The sequence below is a fragment of the Ascaphus truei genome, chromosome 13 (assembly GCF_040206685.1).
Source record: "Ascaphus truei isolate aAscTru1 chromosome 13, aAscTru1.hap1, whole genome shotgun sequence".
In the NCBI taxonomy this organism is placed as follows: domain Eukaryota; kingdom Metazoa; phylum Chordata; class Amphibia; order Anura; family Ascaphidae; genus Ascaphus; species Ascaphus truei.
In genome coordinates, this window is record NC_134495.1 from 24,392,511 (window position 1) to 24,409,907 (window position 17,397).

At 42.4% G+C, this 17,397-nt stretch overlaps 1 protein-coding gene across 2 annotated transcripts in view; it reads left to right on the forward strand.

Annotated features, from left to right (window-relative positions):
* GRK3 (G protein-coupled receptor kinase 3) overlaps positions 1–17,397 on the forward strand; it is a 226,811-nt gene that overhangs the window by 168,157 nt on the left and 41,257 nt on the right. For both annotated transcript variants that reach the window (XM_075568954.1, XM_075568955.1), the window contains 2 exons: positions 5,822–5,900; positions 8,462–8,592. In XM_075568954.1, coding sequence (XP_075425069.1) covers positions 5,822–5,900; positions 8,462–8,592 — 210 coding nt within the window. The remainder of the gene's footprint in view (positions 1–5,821; positions 5,901–8,461; positions 8,593–17,397) is intronic.

Genomic DNA, 17,397 nt, shown 5'->3' on the forward strand with positions numbered 1-17,397 from the left:
GCACAGGGCCTCGGCAGCTGCCACTCCCCTCCCCCCCCCCCATGAAAATCCCGCATCCCCCAGTTTGCGCACCCCTGCACTAAACAGATAAAAGTGAAGCGCAACAAGCCAGCCTGTTGAGACCTGAATTGCTGCTCTGAAAAGAAAAATCACAAGACAAAAATGTAAAATAAATATATATATATATATATCTTTAATTCATATAGCGCTTTTCTCCCAAGGGGACTCAAAGTGCATCACGATTACAGTACAGCGCGCGGTACGCAGCACATAGGAATGTTACAGACAGACTCCCTGCCCCGCTGAGCTTATTCACTATGATTTTGGTGCCAGAGGCACAGGGAGATAAAGTGACTTGCCCAAGGTCATAAGGAGCCAACACCGGGAATTGATCCTGGATCCCCTGATTCCAACTCTGTGTCATTATCAGAGTCGGTGTCTTTACTCGCTGAGCCGCTCTTTCGTAAAATATATATAATTTAAGTAGGCTATATTTATGAAAGGATTGGTCTGCTGAGTGGAACTGCCACTTCAAACTGCAAGCCGCCCCAGTATAATACTCCTTGAGTTGACATACCACAACATCATAATCCCCTTTGTTAGCACTGTTTGTGTTTTGTGATGTTAGGCTCCGAGTACTGTACATACTGTACACTAAATTAATGTATCGCAGAGTAGATATCCCAAGCGCAGCGCCCAGCCAGGATGAATGGAAATCATTTTCTTTTTAATGACCCCATTGTACGATTGCCCGGCAGCAATTACTTCAATCCCATTAAAAGTTTGCTTTCGGATCTGTTGCCTTGCCAATCAAATCTGCGTGTTACAATGGCAGCCTATGCAGCACAACAGCAGAGGTGTAACGGATTACGTTTACTGTAATTTCATGCGCGACCCATCGGATAATAACTTCAGTCAGCGGGTGGCATGTACACAGGGATAATTATCCTCAACAAAAGGCTGGTTCAATTCCTGTGATATTGCATTGACTCATTTATCAAGCATCCCACTGAAAGCGGCCTTTAATTGGTTATTTCTCAAGCTGTAATGACGAGAGTATCACAGTGGGTTTTCATTTCTTTTCTCATTTATGATTAGCTTGTTCAGTAACAGGCTTGTGTTGAGCCAGTTCTTGAAGTTATATTGTAGTGTTGTCAGGTAGACGGTTGGATATGAAATTGCCAATTTTCCTACATTGTTACCCATCGCCAGCGATCCCAATGTGCTGGCCCATGTAATTACTCACGACGTGGGCAGTACATTTTGTGTCCCATCAATGTTTAGCCTGCCCCGAGCAGGCAGCCACACATGTCTTATTTGCAGTGATAACAGAATATCTGTGTTTAGATTTATCCTGCTCAGGTTCTCTATGTACATGTGGCATCACTCTTATCAGGCAAGATTATTCTCATGTACTTTACAACTACATAGCAGCACATTGTTCTTCAGAAGGCTTGGGGCATCTGAATGACCCATTATGGGACTTATTCTATGTCAGCCAAAGTTGCAGATTTTTGCTATTTTTGGAAAACCCACAATTGAAGTCAATGAGAAATTCCACACCGAAAACAGCCCAGAAAGTATGTTTTGGCTGATCTAGAGTAAGCCCTTTTGGCTACACAATGGCTTTGGTACATATGCGTCTCTGGCGCCTCCTCCCATCTTTGTGATCAAGAGGTAGTGGTATTACTTGGTCACAAGGAGCTTCTAAACATCATGTCCTCTAGTGATCTAGGATTTACCTGCTTGTGTTTCTCCGCCTCATCTTAGTACTATAGACGTGCAATATAGCGCCTCTCTAAATTAAGCAGATGCTAGAATTAAGGATTTCCAGACCTGTCCCCACTTGCACCCCTCGGTATGGTTACTGTCCATGGTGTGTTTGTGATCAAAGGAACTGCTGTGCACTGACCATAATACAGGTCAGAGTTCTTGTCCACGCAGCGGAATCTTGCTTTGGGATAAAGGAGTGAGTTACAGTAATTGCAAAACATTTTTGTAAATCAGGGAATAGTAGATGATACTTTTACAGGAAAAGTCACTGTCTACTGCGCTCTAACCCCAAAAGTGAGAAGTAAAACTCCACTTTTATTATTAAAATGTTAAAAACACAGTGGCTGTTACTTGAAATTATTTTCTTGCCTGTGCTAGATAAAAATCCAGTGTAAAAAAGCAGCCTGTTTAATAGATAAAAGGTGTTGTAGCTTGAAGTAATTAATTATAATGTAGCAACCTTCAAATTGGTATAATAATTGGAATCCAGAAATAGTCTGTAGTGGTGAATCATTTTCCTGCCACTTAGATATTATCAATACTTAACTGATACAGTGATACGTTTGCTAACTGTTAAGACTAATGCTGCATAGACCCTATTCTAGGAATATATAGAGTTAGAGAAGAAAGAGACGTTTAGATAGGACACAAGGTCCCTTGTCTGAACTCCCTAATCTGCTGCTGCACCCTTTCTATAATAAAGCTGCATTAAAAATGTAAATAATTTATCTATAATCAGCAAAAAGCTACAGATATATTCGGCTAAAGCAGATAATAGAAAATGCACACTCTGTGGGCCACGGCACAACACGGGGCGCCAACTCCCTGTCAGGCCGCCGAGGACTGGCGTTGCTGACTAATGTCAGCAGAGACCAATGCGCGTTTCGCGTCATCAAGGTGCTTTTTCCAGAACATCCATTATAATTGGTTACTTCTAGCTACATCTCCTATCTAAGAAAATAATGTCAAATAACAACCATGACTGTGTGTTTTTAACACTTTTGGGTTTAGACTGCAGTAGACTGACATTTCCTGTAAAGTTGTGATATTTTTAGTGCTCTATGCACTTCTTATACTGCTACCTTCTACTCTACTCATCTACAGTACTAAGCAGAGCAAGGGTTGCTCTACCTAAAAAATATTGGATGATACCTTTCAAATATTTGTTTTATATGACGTCATCTTTCACAGCTTTGTTTCCTATTGTACTTCATGTCGCTCCTACTTTCTCTTCTCCTGTCGAGTGTATTTTTTACCAGTGCTGTTTAGAAGCTTGATGTGTCGGCGAGCGGAAGGATTTCCGCCCTCGTGCCTGTAAAGGTCACACTTGATCCATGCTTCCTGTCAATGTCCTTCCTAACTAGAGTGTGTGTATTCTCCAATTTTGCTTTCATATGCCTGTGACCGCTAAGGAGAAAAAGCAGCAGATTCAGAAAGGTCTTAATAAGGTCTGAAATAATATTATTTTAGGTGGGCAGCCCCAATTAAGACTTACATTTCCATGTTTATTGAGCTCTTAACTTCTTATAGAAACATAGAAATTGCCTGCCCACAGGGACCACTTGGCTTTATTTTCCCTACCTGATGTAAAGACTTGGAGATTAGGCAACTCTGAGGCCGAGCTCATACACCCCGCCTGCTTGCGAGAGTGCGAGCTCTTGCCTTGCCGCGCTGTTGGAGCAGAAGCGATCCGTGCTCATAGTGCTGGCGGCGATGCAGGGGGCGTCACGAAGCTGGTCCACCTTCATTGGCTGAACCAGCTGATGTCACACGGTAACGCGTGAAAAGACGAACACGGAGCGGCCTCATAGGCAAGTGCAGGCTGTATAATCTCAGCCTGTGTGGGTCTATCCCAAGCCATTTTCATTCCTTCTCTGTGGTCCCTTCCACTGTTTCTGCTGGAGGGTTGGGTCATGTATCCACTACCCTTTTAGTGAAGAAGGTATTCCTCGCATTTCCCAAATCGATCACCTTTTAGCTTAAGGAAGCAGTTACTCATACTTGCATGCCTTTCTTAGCCCCCATTTATTTTGGGGTCCCATTGGGCCAAACGCCACCCACAGGTTCCAGAGATAATTACCAGGGAAGTTACCAGATTTAAATGTCCCTCAGAGGAAACAAAATGTCTGCAAAATCTCTTGCCAAAAGGAAGCTGCAACATAATCGGTTGTGATTCCTATTGGCCAGCTATTTAAATCCCCCTTTAATAACCAGTAAGTAATACCAGTAACCTCACCCATAAGGATCTCGGAAACTGCGGGGACCACCACAGCTGAAAATAGTCTGGCTCATCTCTAGCGGACCCCCTGCTTCCAATCCTGAAACAAAACATGGAGTTTAGCTGGGTTGGATTGCTCCTTCAGCTGCACAATTCCATTTTCTCTGAATAAGGCTCGCGTCCTTTGCCAACTCCTTTTTAACACAGGTTTGAAGCAGGGGGTCTCTGGAGCTGAGCCCTCTGCTGCTGGAGATACTTACCTCCGGAGGGGGTGCCAGGAGCCGCTCCGGCTGATTTAGCTGGAGTTTAAAGCTCCCGCGTCACAATAGGAAGTCTCACCGGATGACATCAAAGCTTCCTATTGGCCCGCAGGGAGCAGGAGCGTTGAAACTCCGCCATTACGGGAACTCTGGTAGCGGAGCGGCTACCGGCACCTACTACAGAGATAAGTATCTCAGAAAGCAAGGGGTCCCCAGAGCTGATATGAAGGGGTTTCAGCTCCAGAAACCCCATGCTGCAATCCCATGCAAAACAACAATATGAAAAACGGCTTGGATTGCCGCGTTAAACAATGCACAAACGACATCATGTGGCTGCCTGCTTTTACTTTGCACCATCTCCATTACAGTATATCTTGATAAACACATGTGGGAGTGAACATTGGTTCATTGCAAGTGATGTGAGGCATGTTCTCTTCAAGCAAATGCAGCCACACTGCACTACAGTATTTGTTGCTGTGTTGGCAGTGAAAGAAATGTATTTAGCATGTTAAAGGCATTTAGAGTGTCCCAATTAAGTTGGAAGGAGGGCACAGCTGTATCCGTGGTGACAGTCACTAGTGACGCACGTATCTCTTGATGAAAAATTCATGCTGCATATCGGAGCTCGGAGCGTGTAACAGTATAAGAAAACCTTCACCGTGCAACCTGATGTTGGCCTTGCTGAAAGTGTGCTGTAATAAAACCACTGAGAAATACAGGAGCTGCCATTAATCAGCGGGGTTTTATTGCAGGTCATACACAAGTCCAGCGGTGGCCGACTCCAGTCCTAAAGGGCCAGCAACAGGTCAAGTTTTAAGGATATCCCTGCTTCAGCACCGGATTCGTTGACTGAGCCACCTGTGCTGAAGCAGGGATATCCTTAAAACCTGACACGTTGGTGGCCCATGAGGACTGGAGTTGGCCACCCCTGCACTAGTAAAAGCAGCTTCTTGTGTTCACCACCTTTTACTAGTAGATGTGCTGCTATATAAAGTAGTACTCGGTTTGATTATGTACTCGCAATTCTAAGCACTGTTTTGAGGCCTGCTGGCTTATGAAAGGTTAAGTTATGTTTCTTCTTGAGCAACTGGAAAGGTAACAATAACTTTATTTTGTATAGCGCTTTTCTCCCAACGGGACTCGCTGTGCCATATGCAGCACTGTGCATAGAATGTTACAGGCACAATCCCTGCTCCGAAGAGCTTACAATCTAATGGTGGTGCCTGAGGTATAGGAAGGTCACGTGACCTGCCCAGTCAGTCAGTGTCTTTGTTTTCAGAGCCAGCGCCTTTACTCACTGAGCCTATCATTCAACCATACACTAAGGGGCTCATTTACTGGCATCTATGGCCGTAAAGGGATCACTGTACATTTTTTCCTGAGAGCTTTGCATGCTTCGTATTGAAACACGAGGTGCACACGTGACATATTACACGTATGTTAGCTATTTATTGTGGCGTAGTGCAAATCAGACCATCATTGTACAGCGTATGCTGTTCATTTTCCAGAAATTACACCTCCAATCCGAAATGGCTGTTTTAATTGAACACTCCATGTTCTATCTTTTCAGGACTGTCCGTTCATAGTATGCATGACATACGCCTTCCACACACCCGACAAACTGTGCTTCATCCTGGACCTGATGAATGGTGAGAAAATCCAGATCATTGTATTCATTTCTGTTAACGATCCACTGATCATGCGCCCGGCTAAAGACGCACGTTGGTCGTTCAGTACATGGACAGTCCCACCCAACTGAACGTACGACAGTGATATGTTGAACGGGTTCAGCCTCGCTGATGTTAGAAATCAGACCGGTATCTGTATTTTTGATTCATTTTTGGAAGTATAGCCTGAAGCGTCAACTGGGTTTTATTGCCCTTCTCTTGGTTACCTGTACTCTGACCTTCCACCTTTACTAATCGGACATTTGATAAGGAGGAGGTGTACATAAATAGCGTTAACCTTTTCTTTATGCTGCAATAAGTAGGATTGGAAATCATCCCTAAATCCCGTATTGTAAAAAGAAGAACCTTCAAACTTGCAAAAATTATTTAAAAAATGCCTGCCTAATTTTTTTTTTAAAGGCATTAATCATTTATCTGTAATTAATGACACACATCATTGCCATTAGTTCAAACTGTTTCTACATGATGCTGATTTTTTTATTGGACTAATAGGGCGTTTATTCTTTGATGCAATAGTTCATACAGAGTTTTCCAAACCTCACAGGTCTCCCCTAAATGTACGCAGAAGACAAAATGTGCGCGTATATTAAAGATATGACAAACTCTTTAGTGAATCAATTCCTGCTACTTGTGTGCACCAATACGTCCATTAAATTCAGTGACACTATATGGATTCCGAGTATAACATAGACATTTGGCACATTATAGTAAGACAATTCTGATGCAAGAAATTCTATTTAAACAGAAATTCCTTATTTGAGATCATTCTTGGTTTCCTTATTTGTTGTCTTTGCTAGAAATCATGACATACATATTTCATAAGGTTAACATTTTGGAAGAAAAAAAAAACCTTGTGATATCAGCAACCTAGCAAAAAACATGTTCCTGCCATGTATAATATACTTATTAGAATAAGTGGGGTGGGCTGCATTCACTCGGAATATACAACACGTTTTCTGCAATATGCAACATTCTGTTTTCAAATATGAACCCCAACCCATATACTTTGTCTAGGTGCATGAATGAAAGGTAAGTGAATTAGAAGTTAGTTTTGGTTACTATGATTAATCAGGAGATGGAATTATTGCTTTGGGAATTATATATTGTGTAATGTGTGTGTGTGTGTGTGTGTGTGTGTGTGTGTGTGTGTGTGTGTGTGTGTGTGTGTGTGTGTGTGTGTGTGTGTGTGTGTGTATATAAGTGTAGCGTATATAGACTGATGTCTTCTGATGGGATATGTTTAAAGTTGCATCAACATGTATATTAAAACATGTAGTATGTATATCTTTAGTTATATAGCGCCATCCATGTACATATTGTAGCGCTCCACAGCAGTAATACATGTGATACAATAATATAACACATAATGGGAATAAATGCATAAAATAAACAATACTATGTTTAATTAGTTACTACAAATGGGGATTTCTTACTGCTAGGAACTACCCAGTTGTGCAAATATAAATATGATCTAGAAATGTGCTTACCGCCATAAATATGGTTCCGCGGGCCTGTAGATCTCACAGGTGAGAGAGAATTTATAAAGCGAGATGGGACAATCGCTAGGATGTAGTGGGGGGGGGGATTGGGGATAAGAGTGGGATCCCTTTTCTGTGGGGTACCAGTGTCAAAAGATGAGACACATTGGGATGAAAAAGCACAGAACAATCTCAGTAAATTCCGTCTGCATTATCAGAGTGGCAGAAACTATTTAAATAATCTATCTTTAACCTTGAGATGTAAGCAAAGGAGGAGGCCGACTGTCTCTGCTACAGAGACATTGACTGCGTTTAATCAGAAGAATAATTGGTCAAGGAGGCGACCGAAGGGCATTATCTAAATGTAAAAAAAGGATCTTTCTATGGTTTGAAAAATCCAGGCGAGGATTTATTTTTTGTGTATTTGTGGCGGTTTATTCATTAACCCCTTCACGGCCAGATATTTATTGCACGTGTGATGCAACTTTGGCAGTTCCTCTCCGAGTAGAGAGAACCCGGATGTGTCAGAGTATATCACCCGAGTTATTTTACCAGAGGTTGAAGAACATGTGACCGACATCGGGGGGCATACAGATGTAGCAAGACTCCCTGATCTCTGCGTCGCGGACGTACACGCAAAAGTCTGTGGCGCCCCAGGGACGGTGTCTGCCACAATGGAGCTGTGGGGGGGTCCATGCTTCTAAATGGGACACCCCCGCAGCCTTAATACTGCGGTGCTGCAATGCCAAAGTCTTGCTACAACTGTATGTATCAGGGCAAAAGTGGAGCAATTCCGAGGCAGAATAACTGCACCGTATGTATCAAAGAAAGAAGGTCCCGTTTGAATCAATAGGATTTTATTCTTTGTCTGGTGCCGGTTTTTTTTGCCTGCCCTATTATCTCTAAGCATACAATGCCTCCGCAGCCAAGGATTCTGGGAAATTGTGAGGCAGAAATGAAATGTTCAAAGGGAGGATGTGTTGGTGCCCGGCAGATGGGGTGGATTTTGTTTCTCAGCTTCTGTTTCTGCCCTTCTGGTTTTAGGTGGCGATTTGCACTACCACCTCTCGCAACACGGAGTGTTCTCTGAAAAGGAGATGAGGTTTTATGCTGCTGAAATTATCCTGGGCTTGGAACACATGCACAACCGTTTTGTTGTATATAGAGACTTGAAGGTAAGATATTAGCACTCTATTGTCATTTGGACATTGTATCTACTGTTTCTAATGGACAGTTATGCTCACGGTACGACGACTGCTGTACAAATACAAAGTAACACCTGATTATCCCAATTTCCCCCTTAAACCATTGTTTTTAAGCTCTTTGAAACTACAGTCTACAAAGGCGAACAGATAATATATATATATATACACACACACACACACACACACAAACATATACACACATATATACACACACATCGCTGAAGATGTGGTATTTTGTTAATTAAACATTGATAAAAAAAAATGTGAAATATTAGGAATATTCAGAAATAACAGGTAGTCTTTAGTAGAACGGTATAAAATTCTGATTTATTGTAGGCTTAAATACAGTAATTAAAGCATGCATTAGCTCTTGCTTTTTGTCCCTATACTTGTGTGTATCCAGTCATGTTGTTCTGGTCACCTACCATTCTCGCCCTTTTTGGAACTTTCAGGTGTGCCCAGACTACATTTTGAACCATATTTCTTGAGCAGTTATGTCAGGAGCATAGGGCTGCTTGAATAATGAGACACCGGCACTGCTAGGGCAGTTATAAAGAAAAAAGGGTCACGTTAGATCAAGACTCGTATTGTGTTTAGCTGAACTGGTTTAACACCTTTACTGTCCGACTGGACTGCCATGCGTGGCTTGATGGTGCAACATTGTAGAACTCTCATGTTGGTCCATTAAAAGGTACGAGAATCCATTATTGAAGACTAGTGGAATTGTGAACGTGTGGCAGAAAATACATATTCAAACAAGCATAAAGGACGCAGGAATATGCATTAACCAAGGTTTGCATTTACTGTTGAAACTGAGAGGGTCTCCTGGGGCAGGACCACATCCGTCCTAGGCATGGGCAACCCTCTACATCTTGGCAGATCGCTCTTGCTACTCCGATGGTATAGCGATACAGCACGGCACAGCAGCCGTTTGCCGTGGCCGACTTGTCCTCCGCTGCTTGGGATCTCCTCCGCATACACGATGCAACAGCTGACGTCCCAGCAGTTTTCGATTTTGGCGCCAATTCAGAAGGTGGCCAGGTAATTGCTAAGGGAGATCAAAGGTTCAGGATTCTCTCCGGGTTCTCACCCTACGCGTTTCTCCTTATTCAGGCTTCCTCAGGGATATGATTAGATGCATGGTCTTGCACCTTTTTATACAGACCACGATTAGAAGACACAGCTCCCTTATTCAAGATTTTTCAATCGCCTTCAACACTGGAAACTTGTATTTTTTCTTCTCCTTATGCTTGGCATATATCGAAATATGTTTTCTCACTTATTAGCAGAGTATTTATGTTGGAAGGTGTTGGGCTTCTATCGATCCACGGAAAAAATCTCCCGTGTTTATTAATTTGAAAGTATAAGCATGGCAGTAAATTATGCATATCCTTTAGTTTATATGCTAGAGCAAATGTGATTTTCTAGTCTTGTACACAGTATGCTTTGAAAACAGACATTTCATTGAACTTGTAGGGAACAAAAACAGTGCAACATATTTTTTGCCTTCATTGCAACTATGTAACCCTATATACAGAGCCTATAATGCCTCCATTGTCAGAAAATCGCATACATTAGAAACAGTTGCAATTGTATAAGATGTGTTATGGGTAGTTAGCATTATTGAAGAGAGAAGCGGCAGACATCCACAGCAACAGCGAGAAAACGGCAATAATTGATGACAAAGCGCCCTAGCGGCGAGAAAAAGGCGCAGGAGGGAGAACACGGGGACTGCTCGTCTCATTTGTGTTTCTCAATAAAGCCCCCTTTTTTTCCCGACCGTGGCTTTTGCCCATTAATTCTTGCCGTTTTCTCGCTGTCGCTCCGGATGCCTGCCGCTTCTCTCTTTATTTTTATCTTCCGTGATCCAGGACGCACGCTACTAGGAAGAGTGTGGGAGGTCTCATTGCTGTAGGCGCTGCCAGGACGGGACGGTCACAGCCACCGCGCACCACCACCTCCCGCTTGGAATAGCATCACGGGAGCGGGGTGCCCAGGACAGAGGTAAGAAGATATCTATTCCATGAATCTGGGTCCCCCTCCCTTTGCAAAGCAGCACCACACATTTACCTTTCTATAACACGGCCCCAATACACACAGGTAAGACTGTGTGTCAGCATTTCCCCAGAGCACAAGACAGCGCACGTATACCGTTGTTAGCATTATTGCAGGTTTTTTGTTGCAATGTTTTCTTGACGGAGAAACTAATTTTCATATCTTATACTAGCATATAAATCCATAATCATGCACATAATATTTATATAAAGAAACATATTTTATCAGAATTGATATTATGTTGAATTTTGCCAATTGGAATTACTATTGATTGAATTTTCATTGGTATGCTGTCTTACCTGTATAATATATGTGTTTAATACACGTTTGATACGATGTGTAGAATTTCAACTAAGTGGCAACAATTGGAGAGGAGGTGACTGTCAAGAAAATATCACAATGTGAATCTAACTGGATTTACACTTTAAAAACATTGACACCCCCCTCCCCCCTAGGTCTCAACATTAGATATTGATTTTTGTATCCTATGTGCATGATTATGGATTTATATGCTGGTATAAAGTATGAAAATGTAATTCTCCATGGAGAAAACGTTGCAATGAAAAACCTGCAATAATGCTAACAACCCATAACACATCTTATACAATTGCAACTGTTTCTAATGTATGCGATTTTCTGACAATGGAGGAATTATAGGCTCTGTATATAGGGTTACATTGTTGCAATGAAGGCAAAAAATATGTTGCACTGTTTTTATTCACTACAAGTTCAATGAAATGTCTGTTTTCAAAGCATACTGTGTACAAGACTAGAAAATCACATTTGTTCTAGCATATAAACTAAAGGATATGCATAATTTACTGCCATGCTTATACTTTCAAATTAATAAACACGGGAGATTTTTTCCGTGGATCGATAGAAGCCCAACACCTTCCAACATAAATACTCTGCTAATAAGTGAGAAAACATATTTCGATATATGCCATGCATAAGGAGAAGAAAAAATACAAGTTTCCAGTGTTGAAGGCGATTGAAAAATCTTGAATAAGGGAGCCGTGTCTTCTAATCGTGGTCTGTATAAAAAGGTGCAGGACCAAGCATCTAATCATACCCCTGAGGAAGCCTGAATAAGGAGAAACGCGTAGGGTGAGAACCGGAGAGAATCCGGGACCTTTGATCTCCCTTAGCAATTACCTGGCTATCTTTTCAATTGGCGCCAAAATCAAAAACTGCTGGGACGTCAGCTGTTGCATCGTGTATGCGGAGGAGATCCCAAGCAGCGGAGGACAAGTCGGCCACGGCAAACGGCTGCTGTGCCGTGCTGTATCGCTATACCATCGGAGTAGCAAGCCCAGAGGAACGTTGCCAGGCTACAGGTTACTCACGCAACGGAGGTTGCCGTGTTCCATAAGGTGGCGGCTGATGCGTTGCCCGAGATCCATCGGAGGGGCTGCATCCACACAGAGCGGCTAGTTGGCAGGAACAGCAGACCCGGCCGGCTAAGAGAGACTCATTGGGCGACCGGCTCACGTGACCCGGCCCTCGACCGACAGAGACACATTTATTTGTCTCCTGGGTCGCACGTGTCGGCGCTTCTCATCACGCGGTTGCGTGATCTATAGCTCACGGCATTTTGATCGCACGCAGTTGCGCTCACCATGGGCGCGGCCTTGGGAACATGCATTGCAAAAATACAAGTGGCTCTCGCGACCTATAACATTGAGATTCGCGCAACAGGAGCTAGGGTGATGTGTGTGCGCATTACAGTGAGAGGACACCGCTCACGCAGGGCGATCTGCCAAGTAAGATACACTTACACCGACCTTACACAAATCACATAGAGGGTAACATGCAATACAAACATTAGGAGACAAAAAAACCTTGTTATTTTAAAAGCTACAGTACCTGGATTGATCTGCTTGTAAAACAAAATCCCAGAAACAAGATTCCACAGAAAAACTGAATACTAAAAAAGGTTAACTCTACTACTGGGTACAGAGAGGGGTTATCCTCCCTCTTTTTTTCCTGACTGCTTTATACTATTTTCAGGAAAAATTGCTCATCCAAGAAACAACTAACTCTATCGGAATTTTCTTGCTTCCATCTAAATTGGATGATAAAAGGCTATATGTATATATACATTTGTATAGCTCTATCATCCTTTTAAGCAGAAATTGGATATCCTATAAGTAAAGGATACTGTACTTGAGAGTTTTTTGTTTTGCGGTAAATGTATTGATTAATCTTAATCAAGGTTGAAGTTCTACACTAATGTGATTCATGTTTTATATTTTGTATTTTAATCAATGTGTATTATTTTTTATATATTTTATATTTCAAATGCTTTGTTCTTTAGGAACCTTGGTTAACCAATTGTTCAACAAACCGTAGGAATATATAGACCTTTCTAAGAGTTTCATGCCCCCGATTTTTCTTTTTCAAAACTTGCGTGCAGGAGGCCAGTGACCCCCCTTTAAATCTATTTTGCCTGCAGATCCCAAAGATTACATTTTTCAAAGAGATCACCTTTCTCACAAGGTTATCCCACAACCTTTACACAAATAATTCTTGTTGTTATCTCACGTCAGCGCCCCAGTCTCTTTACTTTCACCCTCTACCTCCTCACTTTAATCCCATTGGCGCATCCTACAAAACACGATAAAGGAGGCCACTATCTGGAAGCTGCTAACCGTCCAATCAAAAACCAAGCCGGCCAATGAGAACCATATTGGAAGTATGCAATGACCTGCCATTACTGTTAGAACGGCTAGCATTGCTTATGCTTGTAACAGACAACATAGCTTAAGATTGATACAATGTGGATAATTCGTTGCCTTTCTATGACCAAATTTAGTTATGAGAGGATATGATCTGGAGATGCACAGGCTAGAGGAATGAGGCGGGGGAGGAGGTTGTTTAGTCGTCTATGAATTGGTTGCAGAGCAATGATTTTACTAGCTATCTGTGATCATCGACCCTTTCCAGGTGCTTTTGCACAGTGGATGTCATCTACAATTGCACAATGTCCTTACTTTAGAGTTTGTGACCTTATATATTATGTGGTCTGTCTCACCCACTTCAATTTTAGCTACCACAACAGATATCGAGAACAGTATAACACTGCAGCATGCCCCCTTGGGGCATAAAAAGTCAGCACCAAAAGAGAAAAAACACACACACAAAGAACCTCTTTGCTGATCGCTGCTGAAAGCATAACAAACACATTATTTCCTCTATGCCCAGCTCTGGCTCCTCTGCACTGTCACTCCAGCCCTCGCCAGCTGTGCAGCTAAGGTTCCCCTTGCCGTTGCAACAATCTGTCTGAACCTCTTAAAATCAAACTACTGTTTACGATGCCAGTGTGAAGGCCAGAGCTCCCTCAAGGCATTCCAGAGGATAAATCCCAGGGCCTGTCAACTGTTCCACTGAAACCGTATGCTGCTATCTCCAACGTCATCCCAAGTCTGGCCACTTCAATCCCGAGACAATGTGTTGCCTTTGATTCCTCGTATGCCAAATGAACCATGATGTTTTTCTAGGGTTCCTTGGCAGAGCGTGTGTGTCAGTCTGATTTTATATACACTTTTAAAGATTGTTTTAGACTCAAAATGTCCATCTAAGGGCGTTGACTACTTCTCATGAACCACGACACGTGCTGTTACCTGCCGCGTCTGACTCATTAATTGCTATTTGCAGAATTTCCTGTTTTCACCTGTTGTGCAGATGGACCTGCTGTTTCTACTGAAAAGACGGCTTTGTTTTGAATTATGCTGTACATTTTAACCCCTAAAGTACCATGTCTCGGTAGGGGTTAATAAAAGTCATTAAATCCCCAGTGCGAGGACATATTGGGGCCTATGCAGAGAGCAGCGAATTTTCGAAATTCGCCATTTTTAGGAGATAATCGCGCAGAAAACAGCAGAAAATGGAGATTTCCGAAAAACGCGCCAATTTTTATTTTCTATTTGTAAAACTCGCCTCGCGGCTGGCGAAAACCTCAATCTCGCCAGTTTTACAAATATCCTAATGCAGAGAGCCGCGAACGGCATCTAGCGGCTGTTCGCGCCAATAAAATGGCGCTATTGTCTCCTTTTTCCCTCGCCAGAAAAAATTGGCAAGAAGCGGCCGCTCGCGGCCATTGCAAAGGGAAAAAAAAAGGCGCGAATTTGTTTTTACAAGTTTCTGAAGCGCGCATCTCGCCAATTTAAACTCGCCAGACGCATCCATGTTAAACATAGCAGAATTCGCACTTTTCTGCATATGGAGAATAAAACTCTCCAAAAAAGCTACTTTTTAATAAATTCGCCATTTTTCAAATTCGCTGCTCTCTGCATAGGCCCCTTTGTATATTTTCAGCTAGCCGTTCACTTTTTGGAGCTGCTGAATCTTTCCTTTTCAGCCGCGTGTACACTTTCCCGTGAGCTGTCCAGAATAGGGCTTCGGCCTCAAATTAAACGCTATGAAAAGTACAATTCAGAAACAAAATTTGTCAATAACAACACAGAGCAGTGTTTCTTAATCTTGGTCTCTTGTATTTGAAGGGTACCTCAGATTTAACATGAAGAGATTTCAATGGGAAAAGGAATTAGGATGTGATTAAGTGTATTGCTGATTAAAACGTTCAGATTGCGTTAAAAGCAAGAGAATATAAGGAATAAGAAGCTCCCAGAGAGAGAATGAGTGTCCATAAATCTAAAATCGTCAACCTGTTCAGCTCAACCCCAGTAATAATCGGCTCCCGTTTACAACCCTCATGTTAATTAAAAACCATGACAAACTGGACTTAAAGGAGCAGTTCCTCCTGCTTGTTTTTTTTTTTTACAGGATGGGATCTGTGGGGCTCCGTGGACCAAACGCCACTATTTACAGCTCTGGTGGGTTACCGGAGCAGAAAATAGTGTGGTTCAGCTCTGGAGAACTCCCCAGTTCGAATCCTGTACAAAAAAAATGAGGTTAATTGGGGTGTGTTTCTCCTTATTAAATATTTTGTTTTAAGTCAAACACCTAGTATTAGCCGGCTAAATCTATCCATGACAGTAGTTCTCTCTGGTCTTGAATGGGACTCCATGTCTAAGGCTTACAATAGGCAGTGCTTATTGAGTATGCATTTCGACTCATGTCATTACCCAGAATCCCTGGCTGCACTGGAAGCACTGTTTGCTAAGCGATAGTGGGGAAACACAGGGTTGCAGACCTGTCTGAGACATGCAAATGCACCACAACTGGGATTTCTAATTACCGTACTTTGGTTATCTCTCAAACATGACGTGGCTACAGTTGAGAAAGCACTATCCAGAGCTTTAATAACCTGGTTATTATACCAGGAGAGTTTGAATTGACATGATACCAACCAAGCACCCGAATACACGCACACTCCATATTTTAACTAGAGTTGTCTTGCGTGGCTTGGATCCAAAGCATTGACATTCATGTTCCCTGCCAAGCATCATTACAGCATGTGACTCACTTGAAACTCTTCAAGCGTTTTCCTTCCGAGGCAGTCGCTTGGCCAAAAAAAGAAGAGGGCTCATAAATAAACTCCTTGTCGTTAACACACCAAAGAGGAAGAAGTAGAGCTGTCAGTTTGATGGGTTCCTCAGTGTGATCCGGGATGTACACGCAGCATTGATTATCTGGGTCACAGGAATTGTTCCTTTTCCAGGACTAGGTGGAACGTGTAAACAAAAAGGCTATATTAGGGATGTGCATTAAAGGTTGATTTATTCTGATCATCCAAGTTCTCTTCTGTTACCAAGTTTTACATGGGGGTCCATGATAAAATGGATTTGAAGCAAAAGGTGACACGGTGTGCTCATTTCCATGTCATTTCCCAGAATCCCTGGCTGCAGTGGAAGCACTGTATGCTAACAGATAAGGGGGAATGCAGGGTTGCAGACCTGCCTGAGACATGTGAATGTGCTCACAAGTGATATTTTTATTTGCTTCAAGTTACAGATGTACGTTGTACGATTTCAAACGCCCCCCCCCCCCCCCCCAGTGTAATTTTAAGCTTCCCTCTTCTTATTAATATTTTAACATGAATTTTTCAATAAACTGTAGGCGATTAAGACAACTACAAATACAACCCGTATTAAAGTAGCAGTCCTCACTGACTGACATCTCCCCCCATGCTTTTTTTTTTTTTTAAATAAAAACGTATTTAATAGGTATCTTCTTGCCCTTTCCAACACGTTTTTATTTGACAAATCTGAGGCTCTGTTCAGGAGATATAAGCGGTTCAATTATTAAGTGTCTGGGACGTTAAAATGGTGCTCTCCCCATCACCCAGGGCAGTCTAATGGTTATCATGTTAACCTCAGAAGGTAGGGACTAAGGAAATCATGGTTTTTAACATAAGAAAAATTGCATTTTATTTTTACATTTTTTTTTTAGAAAACAGGACATGCACTGGAGGAAAGATACTAACATTATATAAGAAACGCAAAGGCTTCTGGGAGGAAGGGTTTGCTGCTTTACATATTTATTTCTTAAAGACGCAATCCAAGCGGGCGATTTTTTTTTTCTCGCAAATTGTTTTTTATTTTTAACATAGGATTGAAGCAGGGGATCTCCATTCATTTCAGCTCTGGGGAACCCCAGCTTCTGGACATGCAGGCCTCCATAGGGGGGTGCCGGTAGCTGATCTGCTCAGCTATCAGGGATCACATGGTGACCGCTTTTCAAAGCTCCTGCACCCTGCGGGCCAATCGGAAGTTGTGACATCACCCATGGAGGCTTCCTATTGGCCCACGTGACCGG